The sequence below is a fragment of the Hemicordylus capensis genome, chromosome 2, assembly GCF_027244095.1.
Source record: "Hemicordylus capensis ecotype Gifberg chromosome 2, rHemCap1.1.pri, whole genome shotgun sequence".
In the NCBI taxonomy this organism is placed as follows: domain Eukaryota; kingdom Metazoa; phylum Chordata; class Lepidosauria; order Squamata; family Cordylidae; genus Hemicordylus; species Hemicordylus capensis.
Window position 1 is genome coordinate 82,482,138 of NC_069658.1, and position 18,668 is coordinate 82,500,805.

General features: G+C 43.1%; 1 protein-coding gene across 3 annotated transcripts in view; it reads right to left on the bottom strand.

Moving 5' to 3' along the window:
* Positions 1–16,191, bottom strand: part of CEP120 (centrosomal protein 120) — a 48,542-nt gene extending 32,351 nt beyond the window's left edge. Inside the window, exons 1-8 of one of the 3 annotated variants that reach the window (XM_053300278.1) lie at positions 15,819–16,191; positions 12,734–12,890; positions 12,111–12,225; positions 9,858–9,999; positions 7,685–7,788; positions 6,004–6,201; positions 4,025–4,252; positions 3,679–3,883 (exon numbers count right to left, since the gene is read on the bottom strand). In XM_053300278.1, coding sequence (XP_053156253.1) covers positions 3,679–3,883; positions 4,025–4,252; positions 6,004–6,201; positions 7,685–7,788; positions 9,858–9,999; positions 12,111–12,225; positions 12,734–12,890; positions 15,819–15,867 — 1,198 coding nt within the window. In that variant the 5' untranslated portion in view covers positions 15,868–16,191. Of the gene's footprint in view, positions 1–3,678; positions 3,884–4,024; positions 4,253–6,003; positions 6,202–7,684; positions 7,834–9,857; positions 10,000–12,110; positions 12,226–12,733; positions 12,891–15,818 lie in introns of those variants that run through there. The other 2 variants (XM_053300277.1, XM_053300279.1) reach the window with 2 other exon arrangements.
* Positions 16,192–18,668: the final 2,477 nt, after the last annotated feature.

Sequence of the window (18,668 nt, forward strand, 5' to 3'; positions counted from 1 at the left end):
CACCACACGAAACAGCTCTGTTTGCCTGCACTGAGCAGACGCAATGGAGGCGGAGAAAAAACGTTTCTTCGCCGCCCCCACCGCCACGGCGTAGTCCCTAAAATGGGTTCTAGCCCGTGTTCGATCGGATTCGTGACGACTCTAAATGCCTGCCTGGAAGCAGTAATGGGCTGGATGAGGGAGAATAAACTGAAACTGAATCCAGATAAGACGGAGGTATTTATTGTGCGGGGTCAGAACTCTAGAGACGATTTTGATCTGCCTGTTCTAGACGGGGTCACACTTCCCCAAAAGGAACAGGTTCGTAGTCTGGGAGTACTTCTGGATCAATGTCTCTCCATGGTTTCTCAGGTTGAGGCAGTGGCCAGGGGTGCTTTCTATCAGCCCCGGCTGATACGCCAGCTGCGCCCGTTTCTTGAGATCAATGACCTCAAAACAGTGGTACATTTGTTGGTAACCTCCAGACTGGACTTCTGTAATGCGCTCTACGTGGGGCTGCCTTTGTACGTAGTCCGGAAACTTTAGTTGGTCCAGAATGCGGCAGCTAGTTTGGTCTCTGGCTCATCTCTGAGAGACCACATTACTCCTTTGTTGATGGAGTTACACTGGCTGCCAATAGGTTTCCTGGCAAAATACAAAGTGCTAGTTATAACTTACAAAGCCCTAAACGGCTTAGGCCCTGGGTATTTAAGAGAGCATCTTCTTCGCCATGAGCCCCACTGGCCGCTGAGGTCACTTGAGGACGTCCGTCTCCAGTTGCCACCAACTCGTTTGGTGGCTACACATAGATGGGCCTTCTCGGCTGCTGCCCCGAGATTGTGGAATGCGCTCCCTGCTGAGATACGATCCTCCCCATCCCTGGCAATATTCAGAAAACACCTGAAAACACATCTCTTCAACCAGGCTTTCTCAGCTTTTTAAAACTTGTTTTTAAATTGTTTTGATTATTTAATTGTTGTTTTATGATGTTTTTAATTATTATTGTTTTATGCTTTATAATTTTAATTATTAATTGATTTTAATGGGTTTTTAATGTAAACCGCCTTGAGCCTTTTGGAAGGGTGGCATAGAAGTTTAAAATAAATAAATAAATAAATAAATAAATAAATAAATAAATAAATAAATAAATAAAGCATCAGTCCAGAGAACACTTGGGATAGGCCCATAGCTGTTATGGTTGCTATGAACTCCTGAGCTGCTCCCAACAACCCGGTCCCATAGTGAACACTCAAGTCCCTCACCAACAACATTCTGGGCAACTCCAATGCCAACCCTGCAACCATTCAGTTAGAGACTCTGTTGAACAATGGGGTGATATGTACACCAACAGTAGTCCCAATCTATCCTTCGTCAGTAGACTTAGGTACAGACACTCAATATTAATATTATATTGTTGTTGTTGTTGTTGTTGTTGTTATTTATTCGATTTCTATACTGCCCTTCCAAAAATGGCTCAGGATGATTTACACAGAGAAATAACAAATAAATAAGATGTCTGCCTGTCCCCAAAGGGCTCACAATCTAAAAAGAGTCATAAGATAGATATCAGCAACAGTCAATGGAGGTGCTGTGCTGGGGGTGGATAGGGCCAGTTACTCTCCCCCTGCTAAATAAAGAGTATCACCACGTTAAAAAGGTTTCTCTTTGCCCAGTTAGCAGGGGATATGAGCCAACTCCCTGACAGGGATTCTGGTAAGGGCGTCACTGTACTTGTAGAACACAGCCACATCACCTCCTTGCCCACATCCTCTAACCTGCTTCACCATTGCTGGGAGAAGCCGGGACCAGATTGGACCACGAGCTTCTTGCAACCAGGTCTCTGTAATGCATAACAGGTCAGCTCCTTAATCCAAAATCAAATCATGGATGATCTCCTGTTTGTAATGCCAGGTTGGTCCAAAACAAAGTAGCAACGTGAGGCTCTGTGGGAGATTGGCATTGCTCCCCAAGGTCAAAGAACTGATAGGCTAGCTGGAAGCTGAGGAAACCTCCTAACTGGGTAAAGAGGCACTTTTTTAACATGGCGATTTTCTTTATTGAGTGGGTGGAGAGTTACTAGCTCTATCCACCCCCACACACAGTACCTCCAGTGACTGTTGCTGGTGTTTCTTATGTTTCTTTTTAGATTGTGAGCCCTTTGGGGACAGGATCCTTATTTATTTCTTATTTCTCTGTGTAAACCACTTTGGAAACCTTTGTTGAAAAGCAGTATATAAATATTGTTGTTGTTATTGAGCTATCAACAGCTTAATATTTAACAGATATTAAGTTTCTGATTTCCCTTCCCCTGTAACGGCCTACTGACCTACCAACACCATGTCTTTGTCGATTCACCGCCACCATCCCAGATCACCCCCCATCTCTGAACAACCCAAGACACATACCTGTAGCAGACACTATCAATAATAAGGCAACAATACACCGCTCTCAGGATGTCCTGCCCCAGGCCTCAGTCCCACCACTAAATACTAGCCTCCTTTGGTGGCTGGCTTTGGCAGCCACCTACTGGCAAGCCACAGCAGCAGCTGCACCCCTGGCATTGCTCTCCTTTATAAAGGGCCAAAAATGGAGGGGGGGGGCACCAGGTGACTCTCACTCACCCTATGAGGCAGAGTTGGACCAGATGCTCTATGTTAAAGCAATAGGAAGAGCAGAGCGGCCAATAAGCAGCCAGGAGGGAGGGAGGCTGGGAGACCACAGCCACAGCTCAGACTGCTCTCCCAGCCCAGAAGGGGTAGAAAGCTAGATAGAATAGACTCACACTTCTCAGTGTCTCCTTCAAGTTGCCTTCTGGCCTGCCCCAGCATTGCTCTCCTTTGTAAGGGCCAAAAGTTGGGGGGGAAATCCCACCGGGTGACTCTCACTCACACGATGAGGCAGAGTTGATCCAGTGCAAGGAAGTCAGAAGCTTGCATTCCATCTAGTGGTGGACTGGTGCAACAAGGTGTGCTTGGGCAACCTGTGGCATGCCTCCTGCAGTGAACCTCTTACTCAGTCCATATGTGTTACAGGGGATGATGGGAAACTATTCACTATCCCTGCTGTGTAAATGCAACATTTGCACAAGCAGATAAAGACCCCATGAGGCTGCACAACTTTTGAGCATCCACTCAGCTACATGACATTCTTGTGTGCATGCACACACATCTTTGGTTGTTGCATGAGTGCAATATTAGTCTACACATCAGCCATTGTTTTGACAACAGCAATTCACTTCAAAAAATTTTATCTGTATTGCCCTTCCAGTGCAGGTTTAAGCAGCAGACATGTTTTCTCAATTAAATAGAAGAGTGTCCAAAGTTCACTGCAGATTCTTTCCGCCTTACTGGAGCTTTCAGAATAATGCCAATTGTTTTAGATTACTATCCAGTACCATTGGTTCGAATCCCCGCTGATACTATATTGGGCAGCAGCGATATAGGAAGATGCTGAAAGGCATCATCTCATACTGCATGGGAGGCGGCAATGGTAAACCCCTCCTGTATTCTACCAAAGACAACCACAGGGCGCTGTGAGCGCTGGGAGTCAAAATTGACTTGACGGTACACTTTACCATCTATTATTTTCCACTAGGGAAGCATGTTATCATAAGGAAGATCTATGGAAGGAATATCTGTTTGGTAGAGACCCCAGCAGTATATTTATGGTTATGAACACTAACAGCTAAGCAATTGCTACCTTTTTTCTGTAGTTTTGGGTTCTTGTCATACTGAAGACTTTCTACTTCACTTTCTGTTGCATCTTCTTTCATGGGAGGAGAATGGACAGCCTGAGGTTGTGTATTATAGGAAATTTGCTCAGGACTCTTTTCTTGATTATGCACTGGAGACAAAGCTCTCTTCACATTCTCACATTCAGCATTTGAAATGAACTGGGCTATAGGCTGGCGGGGGGGAAACATTCTATGTAAGTTTATCCACATAGCTATTATTCAAAACTTACTTTAAATATTTTTTGTTACAAACATATGTGTGTGCATGTGTGTGCACGTAAATAAAACAAAACAAAAATTCATCAACTCTACCTGAGAAATTTTATCATCTCTTTGCAGAGATATTGATACCCCAACTGTAGGTGCCATGTCCAGAGGCACTGGTGGCAGTTTTTGCCGGGCTCTGTTAGGTGGAACAAGAATGAATGCTCCTTCAATAGCTACTGGGTGTTGGTGGATTTCCACATTTCCTTTCTTCAGCAACCCAGACAGAAGTATTTCAGTGCTTCCAAGAGACTGATCACCACAGCAAAGATGGATCTATTTTTTTCAAAGGAGCATCACGAAAATAACTGAAGTACAATCCACATCAAATCATTAAATGAGTATCTACTAGCCACTAGCTGTTTTTACCAAACCAAACATTCTGTATAAAAAAATGTGCTTATAAGGGATCTAACTAACAAGGAAAATAGAATCTTGGTTAGAAGATTACAAACATACTGTCATTTCCACCAGATTCATCTACCTCTCAAGAACCTAGATTCTCCAAGTAAAAGCTTGGCAACAAGTGCATAAAAAGGCATAATTCACAGTCCATAAGAGTGAGTAAAGGTCATTGTGATGACACCATACTGAGAAATCTAGAATAATACGAAGTTCCACAAATACTACAGTGTGCACAGACAACTTATACTATATTTACTGGGTTAGTGCCACACATGCAATGGCATGAACATTTCTTATACAAGAACTTCTTCACTCGAGATATAATTAATCTATGGAATTCGCTGCTACAAGATGAGAAGATACCCATTAGCTTAGATAGTTTTTAAAAGGGGATTACACAAATTCATGGAGAACAAGTCTATTAATGGTTACTAGTCATAATAGCTTATGCTTCCTCCAGGTTCAGACACAGTGGGGCTATTCACACGATCACACAGGTGGGCAGCAGAGCGGGGGGGGGGAGGTAGGGTTCAACCTACCTTCCTCCAGATGATCGATGGTTACTTCTTCAGCATGTGAGCCACATGCCCACATAGCTCCCGGCAGAGGCTGGGACTCGTTTCCCCAGTCTCTGGATATCCTACAAAGCACCATGCCGTGAGCAGGTTGCCTGGGGGAGTGGGGGTTTTCCCCTGTCAGATGCACGATCCCGGCAGCCAGCTTAAGGGAGCTCTTGCTCCCTTAACCTCGGCTAGGAGTTGGGCTTGGGAGTGGGGTTAAGCTGGCCTCCATGTAATGGCGGTCATGCCTGCGCAGAGGCCCAATGCCGGCACAGGCATGACCGAGCCTGCAATTTGGGAGGCCGGTGGTGAGGCTGGAGGAGCCCCTGCTGCCACCATCCCTTGCCGCGATCTCCAGCACGATCGCCGCCATCCCTGCTGAGCCACTGCCATCAGCATGCAGTTTTTATAAGGCAAATAAGAGCACTTTTCTTCACTGTCTGCCTCCCGCACTACTGGCCAAACCCTTTACTTGTAAAGTAGATTCCTTGCCCAATTCCCTTTACAAGTCAGATCAGATTGGGGGCAGCTCAATCGAGCCGGAGTCTCCTGGTTCAGTTCAAATTCAGCTCAAATTTGAACTGGTAAAACCCGTTGTGAACGCATGACTACAAACCGGGGCTGTTCTGGTTTGAACTCAGACTGGCACCCCACCTTTGGGGGGCTGGCCTGCTTTGAACTCAGACTGGCCAAGTTGGACCAGTTTGATTTGAACCGTGGTTTGAATTGAGCCGGCAGGCACATCCCCTACTTGAGTGCTTCTAGAAGTGTTGCTGGAAACAGAATCCTAAATTAGATGGCCCCCATGTCTAGGAATGCATATGTTGGATGGCCTATAACTGTGCTAGATTGCTTATGTTCTCAAAAACCACATTTTGGCACACCTCATGGCCAGCTGCTGCCAGATTAACCATGTTCTCTCAGGAGTACACTAAATTCTTGTTTCCCCATAGTTTTCTTAATATACAAAAGATGTACTTGGTTCTGAAGTTTGGGACATCCTTTTAATTCCAAAATATGTTAACTAATGTCTAATTTAAAAGAGAAATAGCACTTGCTTACCTGAAACTTTGAATTAGCCAAAAAATAAGCTCTTAGAACTTCAGTGCTACTGCGTATTCTAACAGATGCTCTCTCTGGCTCAAAGTTTGGATTGATCAAATCAGTGAATGGCTCGTTTGTAACATCATTGCCCAGGAGTGAGTAGTAGAAGAAGAATTTAGGCTGCTGTTCTGGAAGTTTCATAGTGGTAGGTATTAGCTATTATAAACAAAGAGAAAACACAAACTACAGTTCTTTAAAAATTGCTCATTGGAAGTCATGAATGATTTCATGTCTCCAACATCAAATAATAAGTTCCATTCCATTCAGTTGAAGCCGGTGCTGTGCTAAAGCAACAAGTTCTTTTTCAAGTCCTTTTGGCTACAGCTCCAGACAATACAGAGTCTTGCTGCCCATCGGTTCTGCCAGCTTGCTACCTGGCCACCCTGAAACCTAGTCCCGCTTCCTCACCCTGCTGAACCCAGCATCACTCAACGCAGGTGATGCTTATCATGAATGGCTGCCATCTTGTTTTAAAATGGCAGTCTGCAATAAGCAGGCCTCCCATGTACTGTAAATTTGGTTTCTATCTGACTATAAACAAAAGTTATTAGAGAGACAGACACACATATGGCGGGTTTGTAAATCTTCCACTAATCCATACGCCAACAAATATATTCAAGTATTTAATTGTTTATTTAAGGTAGGCACCAATATAAAGATATCAATAAAATAATATACCAGTTCAGCAATTACAGATATTAAGGTCGGATGAGCACCCTTGCTCATTTTCTCAATCTTTTCTCATCATGAGGGAAACAGTATACTGTAACTGTGAGGTCCATTTGGCTGAAGAAAACTAATGCATTTTAAAAATAAAATACAGGAGAACCTCTTTATTTAATAATTTGTTTTAATAACTGTTTTATGCTATTGTTTTTATTGTATCATGTATTTTAATCTGTGTTGACTTTAAAAAACTTTTAGTTTTGTACATCATCTAGAGATGTACGTATAAAAGAGATGCAGTATAAAAATATGATAAATAAATTCATGGAACTGCTATTCGTGGTTTCATGTATTCATGGAACCACAATTTTTTCCGTATTCATGGAAACAAAGGGTGTTAAAATCCATGTATCTATGGGTCATAAAGGGCCAGAAGTGACTGCGGAGGTAACTTCTACCCACCATTTTGTCTCAGGGTTTCCTCCTTTCCTTAAAAAAAACTGTCCTTCAGCGCACCCCCCTTTTTTTTTTAACTTTCCCCCATGATTTTTTTTGTGGTTTTGAGGGCATTTCGGGCCATTCCTTGGGACATGGGGGGAATCCCTGACAACATACAAACCCCAAGGAGCATGCCACAGTGAGCTTTTCTGGGTTCTTTTGCCATTTTTTGGACTCCCCCCTGCCACCTCGTTTTTCCTCCACCCAGGAACCAACCCCGCTCCCCACTTTCCCCATAGCAATGATGACTCATTTACTTGCACTTCCATTACTCACAGCACTAGCCAAGGAACGGAATCCCTGCAAGTAACGAGGTTCTCCTGTATGGGATCAAGGTCTACAGGGGCCACAAATTCATTAAATGTAGCCTGCTGCAACAAGACACGATATTCCATGATGCCTCTCTGGAATCTGTAAGCACTAAAGTTGAGCCAAACCAAAAAGTGACACTAAGAAGTTAAGACAGTGTTGTTACCTGTTCTAACTGTGTAGCAAATGCAATAGTAACAGACAAAGCAAAGTAATTTCTGCAATATTCTGCTGGCCCAATCTGATGATATCCTTCCTCTTCATTCAGCACTGGTACAAAATTTTTGGAGTCGAATACAGGAGGCAGACGAGGTACTTAAAGGGGGGTGGAAAGGAAAGTGAAGGTGAAAATAACCTTCAATTTTGTCACTGACCAAAGAAATACTTACCATAATTGGACTGATACCCCACCATATAATAGGAAATAACTTTTTGGAAGTATTTTGAAATTCACATAAAGGACAGGGCTGACATCCTGACTAAATAACTCAACACAAGTCCTATTGAAATTAGAGCAGGGTTTCACAACTTCAGCCCTGCAGCTGCTGTTCGACTACAACAACCCTCATCCCTAACTATTGACCACTGTGGCTGGTGATGATGGGAGTCGCAGTCTAACAGCTGGAGGGATGAAGTTGTGCAGCAGCCCTGCTTTGGAGTAACTCCTGAATAGTACTATTGAGTAACTTAGCCTGGATGCCAGCCAGCGTCATTAATAAATCCAGTTTGAATGATATTGTATGATGCTGAACAAAACCAGAATATGTCAGTATAACTACCACCATTCACAAATATTTCACCTCAAAACAACTGGAAAAGAAAACCTAATGGCCGACAAATAACACTATATAAATCCACCATAAGTCTGCAATGTATTACTGGCCAGCTACATATCTATATCTATCCCCTGCCTTTAAATATAGATAATCATTTCTAAAGTGTGATTATTTTACTCAACATTCCACTTGGAAATAATAGGCATAAGCTGACGTAGTGTCAAGGTAACTGCTAAAGATGATAGTCTCATAATGTTACGTCCCTCCACAGCTGTCTCTACTGTAAACCAGCAAAAAGAATTGCAAGACAATATCAGCATCACATCAGTTTCACTCAAGATCAACACATATCATCTCTACAAACTGCCTGGCTATGACAGTTGACCTAGTATTATGTTTTATAGTTTAAAAGTTATGTTATACAAAATCCTGTTCTCTGATCAAAAGACTTAACACAGCTCTCAAACAAGAATGGGACCTTAAAAGCACAGAGATGCAAACAAGGAGACTCACCATTTGCCATACTCCACTGAGGTTGTACTTTACTAATCTTGACAAAAGAATTTAAACAAGCTTTAGGATAGAGAGTGGTATGAAAAAAATAAAAAGGGAAGAAGTAAAGACATGAGAGAGATGTGGAATAAAGAATAGGGTAACTGCATACATTATTCATCTTTCTTGGACAGTTTTATCACTGGCCGGGATTATTACTTTTTTTATTTAGAAAACAGATGAAAATTACAAGCATATATGCTGGGGCGGGGGGAGCAAACACAAACACAAAAATAATATTACAACATAGAAAAATAATGTAAGGAATTATACTCTTGAAATCTACTCTTCCAAAAGATGAAACAATATCTATTTTTCATTATTTATTCGTTTGCAGTTCAGTATAATTCCTCACGTAATATGTTAACTTTGACATAACAATGGACCTGATTGTTGTAAATCATTCCAATACAGGTAGGATTACAGGTGGGCTAAAGGCCACCTCCAGCCTCAAAGGCAGGATGCTTCTGAGTACCAGTAGCAGGGGAGTAACAAAAGGAGAAAGGGCATGCCCTCAACTCCTGCCTATGGCTTCCAGTGGCATCTGGTGGTCCACTGTGTGAAACAGGATGCTGGACTAGATGGGCCTTGGGCCTGATCCAGCAGGGCTGTTCTTCTGTTCTTATGATCACCAAGATAAGGGAAATCTTAGTGATTAGAGGAAGAGATGAGTAACCTTTGAATTTCAAGATGTCATTAATCCAGAAAGTTATTAATCTTATAAACATCTGTTTATAAAATAAAAAGTGTAACTCCAAAGAAAGATTTTATAACTTAAAGTAAGCAAAGATGATATTGCTTTCTGGGAATACCCAGGGGATTATATGCAAAGTGCTAAGGAGGATTAAAAGAATAAAAGAAATGGAAAGTAGTTGACAGATGATTTGTGCAGGGAATTTGCCAGTAATTATCAAGGATACTTTAAGATCTTCAAAGATTTGTAACATCTTGCAGACCTGCAAGTTGCAAGAACATAACTGTGTTTGATGAAGCTTTCATTATTCTACTAACCTGTAATATCCCTGGGAGGCGCTTCCTTTGCTTTGAAACCATCCACAGATGCTTTTGTATCTGTTTCTAACATTACACTTAGTTGTATTTCAGATTTAAATTTTGTGTATTTATTGCTGAGTAAAGGATACCACTTTGGTAACTGCAGAGTTTTGTGTAAAAAAAAGTTGGAGGGGGGAAAACATAAAATGAAAAATATGCAGTACAGTCCTCACAAGTAGCAAAACTAGAAATTTATTGTAAGAGAAGATAAATATAAGATTAAAATGAAAACAAAAGTAATATCACTACTATTACTGCACTACAATTTAAATGACATCAGGAGTATTTAGGCAGATTTTTGACTGTTTTATATATAGGCTTTTTTCAGCACAATGAAATCAAGGTTGGATTTTAAAACAAAACAAAAACCACACAAGACAAGAATCTGGCTTAATTTAGAGATCTGTGAGAATGGGAGGAATACCTATTTCCCCAGCTGGACAGCTGATTAGCAGAAGGTATGACAGCACTTAATTCACTCTATCCAGTGTGAATAGGTCAAAGGCGCCATACATTCAGCAAAAAGGTGGTTGCTACTGCTATCCTTACACATCTCTGTATTGGGATCAGAAGAGTTCTGCATTAAATTATGTTTTCATCTATGCATGGAAATCTCTTCCCATGAGCAGATGGCCCCATTCAGGGGGAGGAAGATAAGCAACAATGGGATTTAATCCCCTTCCAGTACACTATTCCTGTACAAAGGAAAACCTATATCTTCTTCTTAATAGCGGCAAAGTTATACTTTGTATTTAGCCCACTACTAAGAAAGGGCAGTTAAATTGTTAAATATATTTAGAAAGAAATATATTTTATACACACACACACACACACACACACACACACACACACAGAGAATAACCTGCTACTGATCTTCACTATAGCAAATATAGGATGGATCACTGTCTCCAATTTCCTATCAATTTATGTAGTTGCTATATCATTCTTTTTCCTATCTCATATAATATATTGTTCCATTTCGTGCTGCTTAATATAAAGAGCTACACAGAGTGTGGAATCACATCATTTCTAACACTTGTGCACCATGATATTAAACATTCATACCCATTTACATCACAAAAACACCTTCACACTTTAGGATTAGGAATGTATCTGAACGGGCTTGGGCAGCAGTGGGCGGTGGGGTCATTCCCTTAAGAATGTTCTGCTACTGCCCTCCCGCTTTTCCAGGAGTAGTGCATGCTCCACCAAATGCTGTGTGCGGCTTCGGCGCTGTTCTCTGCAGACTGTGCGTGGCATAGGCATGCACACAGTCCCTTTGCATGTGTGGAGCTGGTAAGGACCTACTTCTTAAGGGAACCACTCCCCACCCCGCCAAACTAGTTTGGCTGCAGGCGCCCAAGCCAGTTGGGTGTTTCCTTAAGGAGGCGCTGAACCAGCTTATACACATCCCTAGTTAGGACACTGAATTAGTGCAATGATCAGAACGCCCCTTGCTACAGTATATTCATTTACTGGTACAGGAAAAGGTTAAGATTTGATACAAAGAACATATATACAACCTTGTTTCTTACTGCTTTCTAGACAAATTCTTATTAAGAATTTTTACGGAGTTTGGATAAACTAACTGCTAGTTTTTACTGAGATGAAAGACTTGTGACTGGGCTGTACCACTTCAGATTGCAGATAGGGGCTTACTATCTGAATGTTTCTCAATACAGAAAGGATGGGTTCAGATGACCGGCAGCAAGACTGGTCCAAGTTGGAAGTTCTGCCATTTCATGTTGTCTGAATCCACCAATGTCAGGTTGACAAGCAGCACTTTCTTCTGCCACCTGAAATCTGCAAGCAAGATTTGAGGTTGGGTGGCAGATCACGAGTGCTGCTCATCAACCCAACATTGGTGGGTTCAGACAACACAAAACCGGTGGAACTTCTTTCTCAAGCCAGGCACATGCACTTGCTGGAAACTGGTGGTTGGCAGAATCGGACTTGCCACCCATTGTCTGAACACGTCCAAAGATCCCCCCCAACAGAGAACTAGATATTAGAGAGAGGGGATCTGTGCAGATATTTTTTACAAATAATTTAATAGGTTGTATGTGTGGTTCATACTATAGTTAAGCGTTACAAATAATATTTGAGCCCTTAAAACTATAGTATGAGGTATGCACATAATCCAAACTAAATTATTCTAATTTGGGAGATACCTCACAGGAAAAAAACATTATTTACCACACTAAATAATACCTGCTTCTTCTCTTGAGCAGCTCGTAAATCTAGTACAATGTAACCTACAATCTCTTTGGCTGAAGACACAGAATCCAAAGCAAAGCATTGTAACTTGATAGGTGTACGCTGTAACCTGCAAGGAAAATGAAAATGCAATGCAGCAAGAAGCAAAGGTTTAAGTGTGCATGCCAATGATAAAAGCTCTATTTTTATAAACCTCCTAAAAAATAAGCAGCTTTGGAATAGAAAATGAATGTTTAAAATTCATTAGGTGATCTAATAACCGGATAAGAGTATTTCCTCACAAGAATGAAGAACATTTATCACTTTTACAAGATATTCACATCAATGAACATTTCTAATCTATCTGATTGGATTGATAGACTATGGACGCTTAATACAGTCAAGATGTATCCCAATTTCTGAAGATGTAGGGCAATAAAGATTATCTTTGTAGTAACAACCTCAACACACTTCTAGTAAGCTATGCAGAATGAGGATATGAAACATTCATCCCTTTGGGTTTTCCAATATGTTCCAGCAACAGCCTATGATCATTATTATTTACCACATAAAATGAAACAACAATCCTTTCGGTTGAGGGCTGAAACAATAGATTCAGAAAATGCTGAGAAAGTAACCTGTGTTGGTGAAGTGCTTTCCTGTCAAGTTCCCAAGCTAATTCTGTGGCAAATTCAGGCTGATCAGTATGTTCTACAGGATCTGTAGCTAGATGTTCACCATCAAACTTTGCTTCCACCACAAGTGTATGTTTTGGACGTTTGGGAAAATAACGCCCTGGAAAAGGAGAAAAGCACATCAGGAAACATAAACAGCTAAGAAAATACTGGGATATGATATTATTCATTACATGCTTAGAAGCTTGTGATCACTGTAACAGAGAGGGACTCAAATATTCAAAAGACATCCTTACATAAAATTTAAGTGTAACTTCCAAAGACCCATCTCAATTCTGCATTAGAACATACTACTCTTAAAAGTGGGGTGGGGGTGGGGAGTTGATTTTTAAGGAAGTCCAATATCAGTCATGACAAGCATGAATTATAGACTACAAAAGACATACAAAATAGCTTCAATCCTATGCACACTTGGAACGCCACAGGACTTACTCCTAATTAAACATGTATAGGATTGGGCAGTTTGATTGGACATGTCTACCTACCTACAGGTAGAAGGGGGAAATGAAGAGCAAGTAGAAAGCAAACGAAGTACAGAACATTCATGCTAGATTTTCTTTGTATCTTTCACTTATTCCCCCAATTTCCCCAATTTTTTTTCAGCAGCAGGCCACTGTCAACAAGTACATTTTACTAAGGATAAAGAAATCAGATACACAATGCTCAAAAATAAGATCAGAACTAGACTTTTTAAAAAAACCTCATCCAATCATCTTTTACTTTTTCAGAAAAGTTTGGAAGGTGTAACAGAAAGTGAAAATCCCTTGTGTTCATACATGCTTTAGTGCAGACTATAATATGAAGTTGAAGTTTACAAGTTGCTCTTCTATTTATAAAAGAAGCACCCTAATTCCAAAGCATCACATTTCCACACAATGTGACAAGCATCCCTGCTGTCCAGTTTTATCATATAAGCTGCAACTACTCACAATCTCTTTAACTTTTGATGGGCGTGCAGGGCTCACTCCCTCATCTCCTGTCGGTCTGTAGAACTGACATGGGCAATCATTGATTGCACTATTAAGTTGTCTTATACTAAATCAGACCATTGGCACAGTATTGTCTATACGGACTAGCAACAGCTCTTTAGAGTTTCAGACAAGGATCTTTCCCAGACCTACCTGGGCTCCAGGAACTTAACATGGTACCTTTTGCACACAAGGTAAGTTCCCTACCACTGAGCTATGACCCTTTCATAGAGTAGGGATGTACATGAACCTGTAATGTACATGAACCTTCATAGAGCAGGGATGTACATGAACCTTTAATGGGCCTCAGAACAGGTTCGAAAACCGGGTGGTTCAGAGGCCCGAAGGCAGGTGGGGGGGAGGTAACTTTAGGGGTGGTGGGGGATGCACTTATCCCCCCCTCCACACACACCCCATCAACACTCCGTTAGAAAAGGTTCCGTCGGGGTGGCAGCATACCTCCCTGCTGCCCTGTTCCCTCTTTGGCCGGAAGTGCCAGGTGTGCATGTGAATGCTGGGCATGCATGCACACGCCGGGCACATGCACACGCACATCACATTCAGGGTGTATGAACGCACACAGCGTGCGCACCTGGCACTTCTGGCCCAAGAGAGGACAGGGCGGCAGGGAGGTATGCTGCCGCCCCAATGGAGCCTTTACTAACAGAACGCCAGCAGGGGAAAGGCAGAGGGACACCAACTCAACGGCACACTTTATCTTCACCCCCACCCTTAAAGTTACCCCATCTTTGAACTTCCCCCGCCCGGTTCCATGTACACCCCTATCATAGAGCCTACACTGTTAGTACAACATCAGAACAACTGGCCTCTGCTATATCATTCTACTCTTAAGAGCAGAAGACCTTTACCAAAGAAGCTGTTCTTCTCTTTTCCTGGTTAAATATGGTTAAAGATCAATGGCAGATATGATAGCTATTACATAGATAGGAAGAGGAGCAGACTTATTCTTTGTTGCTTCTGAGAGCAGGACTAGAACCAATGGGTTGAAATTAGTGGGCATCAGATTCAGGCTGGATGTTATATTAGCAGGAGTTTCTTAACTGTCAGATCTGTTTAAAAGTAGAACAGTGTGTATTATGCAGCAGTTGACTCTCCTTAGCTAGGGCTTCTCAAACAGAGGCTGCACAGTCAACTGTCAGAGATGCTGTAGTGTAGCATATGCCTGAACTGAGTAGGGTTGGACTATAAAATCTTAAAGGTGCTTTCTATTATTCTACTGTACCAGTTCAGTGTTACATTTTGTAAGAGCTCAGACTGCAAAGAAATTGCAGCTTCTAATCTGGAAGCCCTACAACATAGCCCAAATTAGTAGTGCTACAGAAACTTGCAATAGTTGCTCACTGAGAACACACACACAGAGCACACTCAGATGTGCTCTTTTTGTGACTATTATTTATGGAGTACCACCTTAAGCGGCACAGCGGGGAAATGCTTGACTAACAAGCAGAAGGTTGCTGGTTCAAATCCCTGCTGGTACTATATTGGGCAGCAGCGATATAGGAAGAAGCTGAAAAACATCATCTCATACTGCACAGGAGGCAATGGTAAACCCCTTCTGTATTCTACCAAAGAAAACCACAGGGCTCTGTGGGCGCCAGGAGTCAAAATCCACTTGACGGCACACTTTACCTTTACAGGGCTAGGTAGAGCTGAAGAATTTAAGTGCATGCTCGGATACAAAATAGACAGCACAGATTCTCCAGTTAGTGCAAGGATGCAGATATCTTCAGCTTATGCACAATATTTCCAGAAGCATTCCATACAATTTAAAAGATGCCCCAGTAAAGCATATCATCTTGCCTATTTTGCACCTTTTTATGCACACACCATCATGTTTATTGCAGGATTAAGAGACATTCAGGCAGAATTAGGGACTCCGCTCAGACAAAAAAAACACAACCAAACACTTATGCACGACACACATTATTTAGACGATATTCACAGATGGGGCTGAGCACTGCGCGGAGTTTTCATCCGTTTATCTCCCAGCTTATAGGGCGAGGGTGCTGGAAGCTGCCAAGATCTGCGCTGCGCTTTACCTTCCAGGATGGAAACCACAATAAGAAGTTGGTCGGATTTTGAGCCCATTTCCCAGTCGGGTGGGGTCAGCTCAGCCACGGGGCTGTGATAGACCCTCTATTCTGGAGGATGATGAGGCGGCTCGCAACGTCCGAAGCTGCAAGGAGCTTGCCTTTCCGTGTCGGGTCACCGCATCCAGCCCAGAGGGCGGTTCTCGCTGCTCCCGCCGGCCTGGGATCCCTTCGCGCCTCAGAGGCGCTTTCAGCTCCGTTACCGCTTAGCAACCAGGAGGTGCCAGGGTAATTCACGAAGAGACACAGAGACTAAGATGGATGAGGCAAGAGCGGCACTACAGGAAACCCACATCACTTCCGGATGCCCGATGCTGCAGGTGTAGCGGCAGGAAGGGAAGTAAGTGCGGAGCAGCGTCATCTATCGGAGTGGCGGACTGTTTGCTTTGCTGGGCACAGACCAAGGCCGGTATTGAAAGGAGAAAACAAAACAAAAAGCTCAGGCTTGGTGCTGCGTTTTGTTGTCGAGAAGCTACCTATGAATGACAGCATGAGCAGCTGTTAGTGTACTCAGTTTACACGCCTACGACTAATCTACTCTTTATATACCTATCATTCAAAGATGAACAGAAAAAACCTGAAACGCGCTAAAACACCCTGTTCAAATACACGCTAAATACACATGTAATTCAAATAAAATAGATTTTAACAGAATTAAGCAGCACTGGTGATTTCAGAAGTTTACTTCTCCGTATTATATATTCTATATCATATATAATACTACTTCTTATATATAATATATAAAGACAGTTTCTTATATATAATTACTAGTAATTTAATATTTCCAGAGAGGAAAGCTTTTTCTCTGCTTCCCTTCTGTCCATTGGGCTCCTAAGAGACATGTTTGCACTGTCTTCTCTCTCTGCATATACCCAGAGGCACTCTTTCCCCTGGACTTCAGGGCCAAAGTCCAGGGCCTCCACACCCCCTGGATGCCCTGAAATCATCTTTAGTCTATCCAGGGTGGTATGGTTTGTGCCTTAAGAACCCACGTGTAAAAAATGATGCTTAACTTGCCGGGGGTGAGGGGGTGGCGACTCGAAAGGCCTTTAAGTCCAGGCTTCAAAATTACCTAGGTGCACCTCTGCATATACTGTCACAGGGATTTAAGCAATTGCTATGGCCTTCAGTACCACCTGCTAGCATTGCCGCATTTGTCAGACAGAATTCCTGGAGACAACCATCAGAGGGTTGAATGCAGATTTTAAAACCCTACTTTTTTGACCGGGATTGGAAAGATTGCACAATGGTGGAACTTAGCAGCTGTTTCACCAGAGGCGCCATTTGGACCAGACTTCCAGGACCCTCCACACTGGGGTGGGGGTGGGGAGATGTCCTGCCAGGGTCCTGCGTGGCAATGCCACTGGTACGTGCCGGATGGCCAAATGTGTGACTCTGAGGGCATCTGTGGCCAGCCCGGCGATCTTCTGTTATGCACAGCTGGTGGGGGGGAGGGCTGAGGACCAAGCAGGCCTGCCTGTTCCAAGCCTGTGGCCACCTGCTTCTGCAGCAGCTAAGGCACTGGACTTGGCCTGGGCCTGAAGTAGGTGAGCCGCTTCCCTGCACCTGTGCAGTGCGAATCGCAAGCGTTGTGAGCACGTGATGTCACATGTTTGCAACACTTGTGAGTAGCACTGTGCAGGTGCAGGGAAGCGGTTCGCCTGTTCCAGGCCCAGCCTAGTCCCACTGCCTCAGCTGTTGTAGAAACAGGCAGCCACATGCAGGCCAGCTCGGCCCTCTGCCCCCTTGGGTGCACAACAGGAGATCGGCGTGTGGATGGGCCGTGCGGGCTGGCTACAGCCACCTTCAGAGTCATGTGCTTGACTGTCCAATACAGGCTGATGGCACGGCCATCCCGGCCCCCAGCAACACATTTGGGGGTCCCCCAGACCCAACCCAGGCCCACTGCAAACTGCATCTTTAAGTGGCAGGACTGTCCATGCCAAATGTGGTGTGTGTAGGTCAGTGGCAAGTACCTTATTCATAATTTGTTCTAAAAATTTTTTTAAAAAGTTTCAAGTTTTCCCTGAGCATGTGCTGGTGTAAAAAATAGTGCATTTGGCTAATTTTAGTGGCAGGACTGTCCATGCAATATGTGGTATGTGCAGGTCAGTGGGATGTATCTTATTCAGAATGTCTTCTAAAAATAAAAATAAAAAAGTGTCTAGCTTTCCTTGAGGATGTTCTGGTGTAAGAAATAGTGCATTGCAGCTTATCTTGTGGTGGCAGCAGGGGTGGGGTGGGGCCCCACAAAAGGCCTTTAGGTTCAGCCTCCAAAATTACCTAGGTGCACCGCTATCAGGGGCGTAACTACCATTAGGCAAGGGGAGGCGGCTGCCTGGGGGCCCCCACGCCTCGAGGGGGCCCCCAAAGGCAAGTCAAATGTGAAGTGAGTATGTGTGTATCAGCGAGGGGCCCATTTTAAAATTTTGTCTCTGGGCCCACTCCAGCCTCGTTACGCCCCTGACCTCTATGTTTCACACATTGTTCTCTATGTCTATAGCATTCTTTGCACAGGAGAGGGATAGGAACTCATATAGTTCTGGGAACAGTAGCTAGGAGGTGGAGCTTCTGCAGAGCTTCATTTTCATGTTGCTAAGGTCAGCTGTGTTTTAAGGCCTGTTGGTCCTTGCATTTTTTCCTGATAGACCACACAGGAGATACTTTCTGTAATCCTGTTGGCTAAGGGCCCTCACAAGACTGCAGGTGCTGCATTAGATTATTATTGTTCCAGAAAGAAGTGAGATCCCAACATACCACTATAGAGGTGGGGCCTCTTTCTGTCCAGCTAAACCCAGA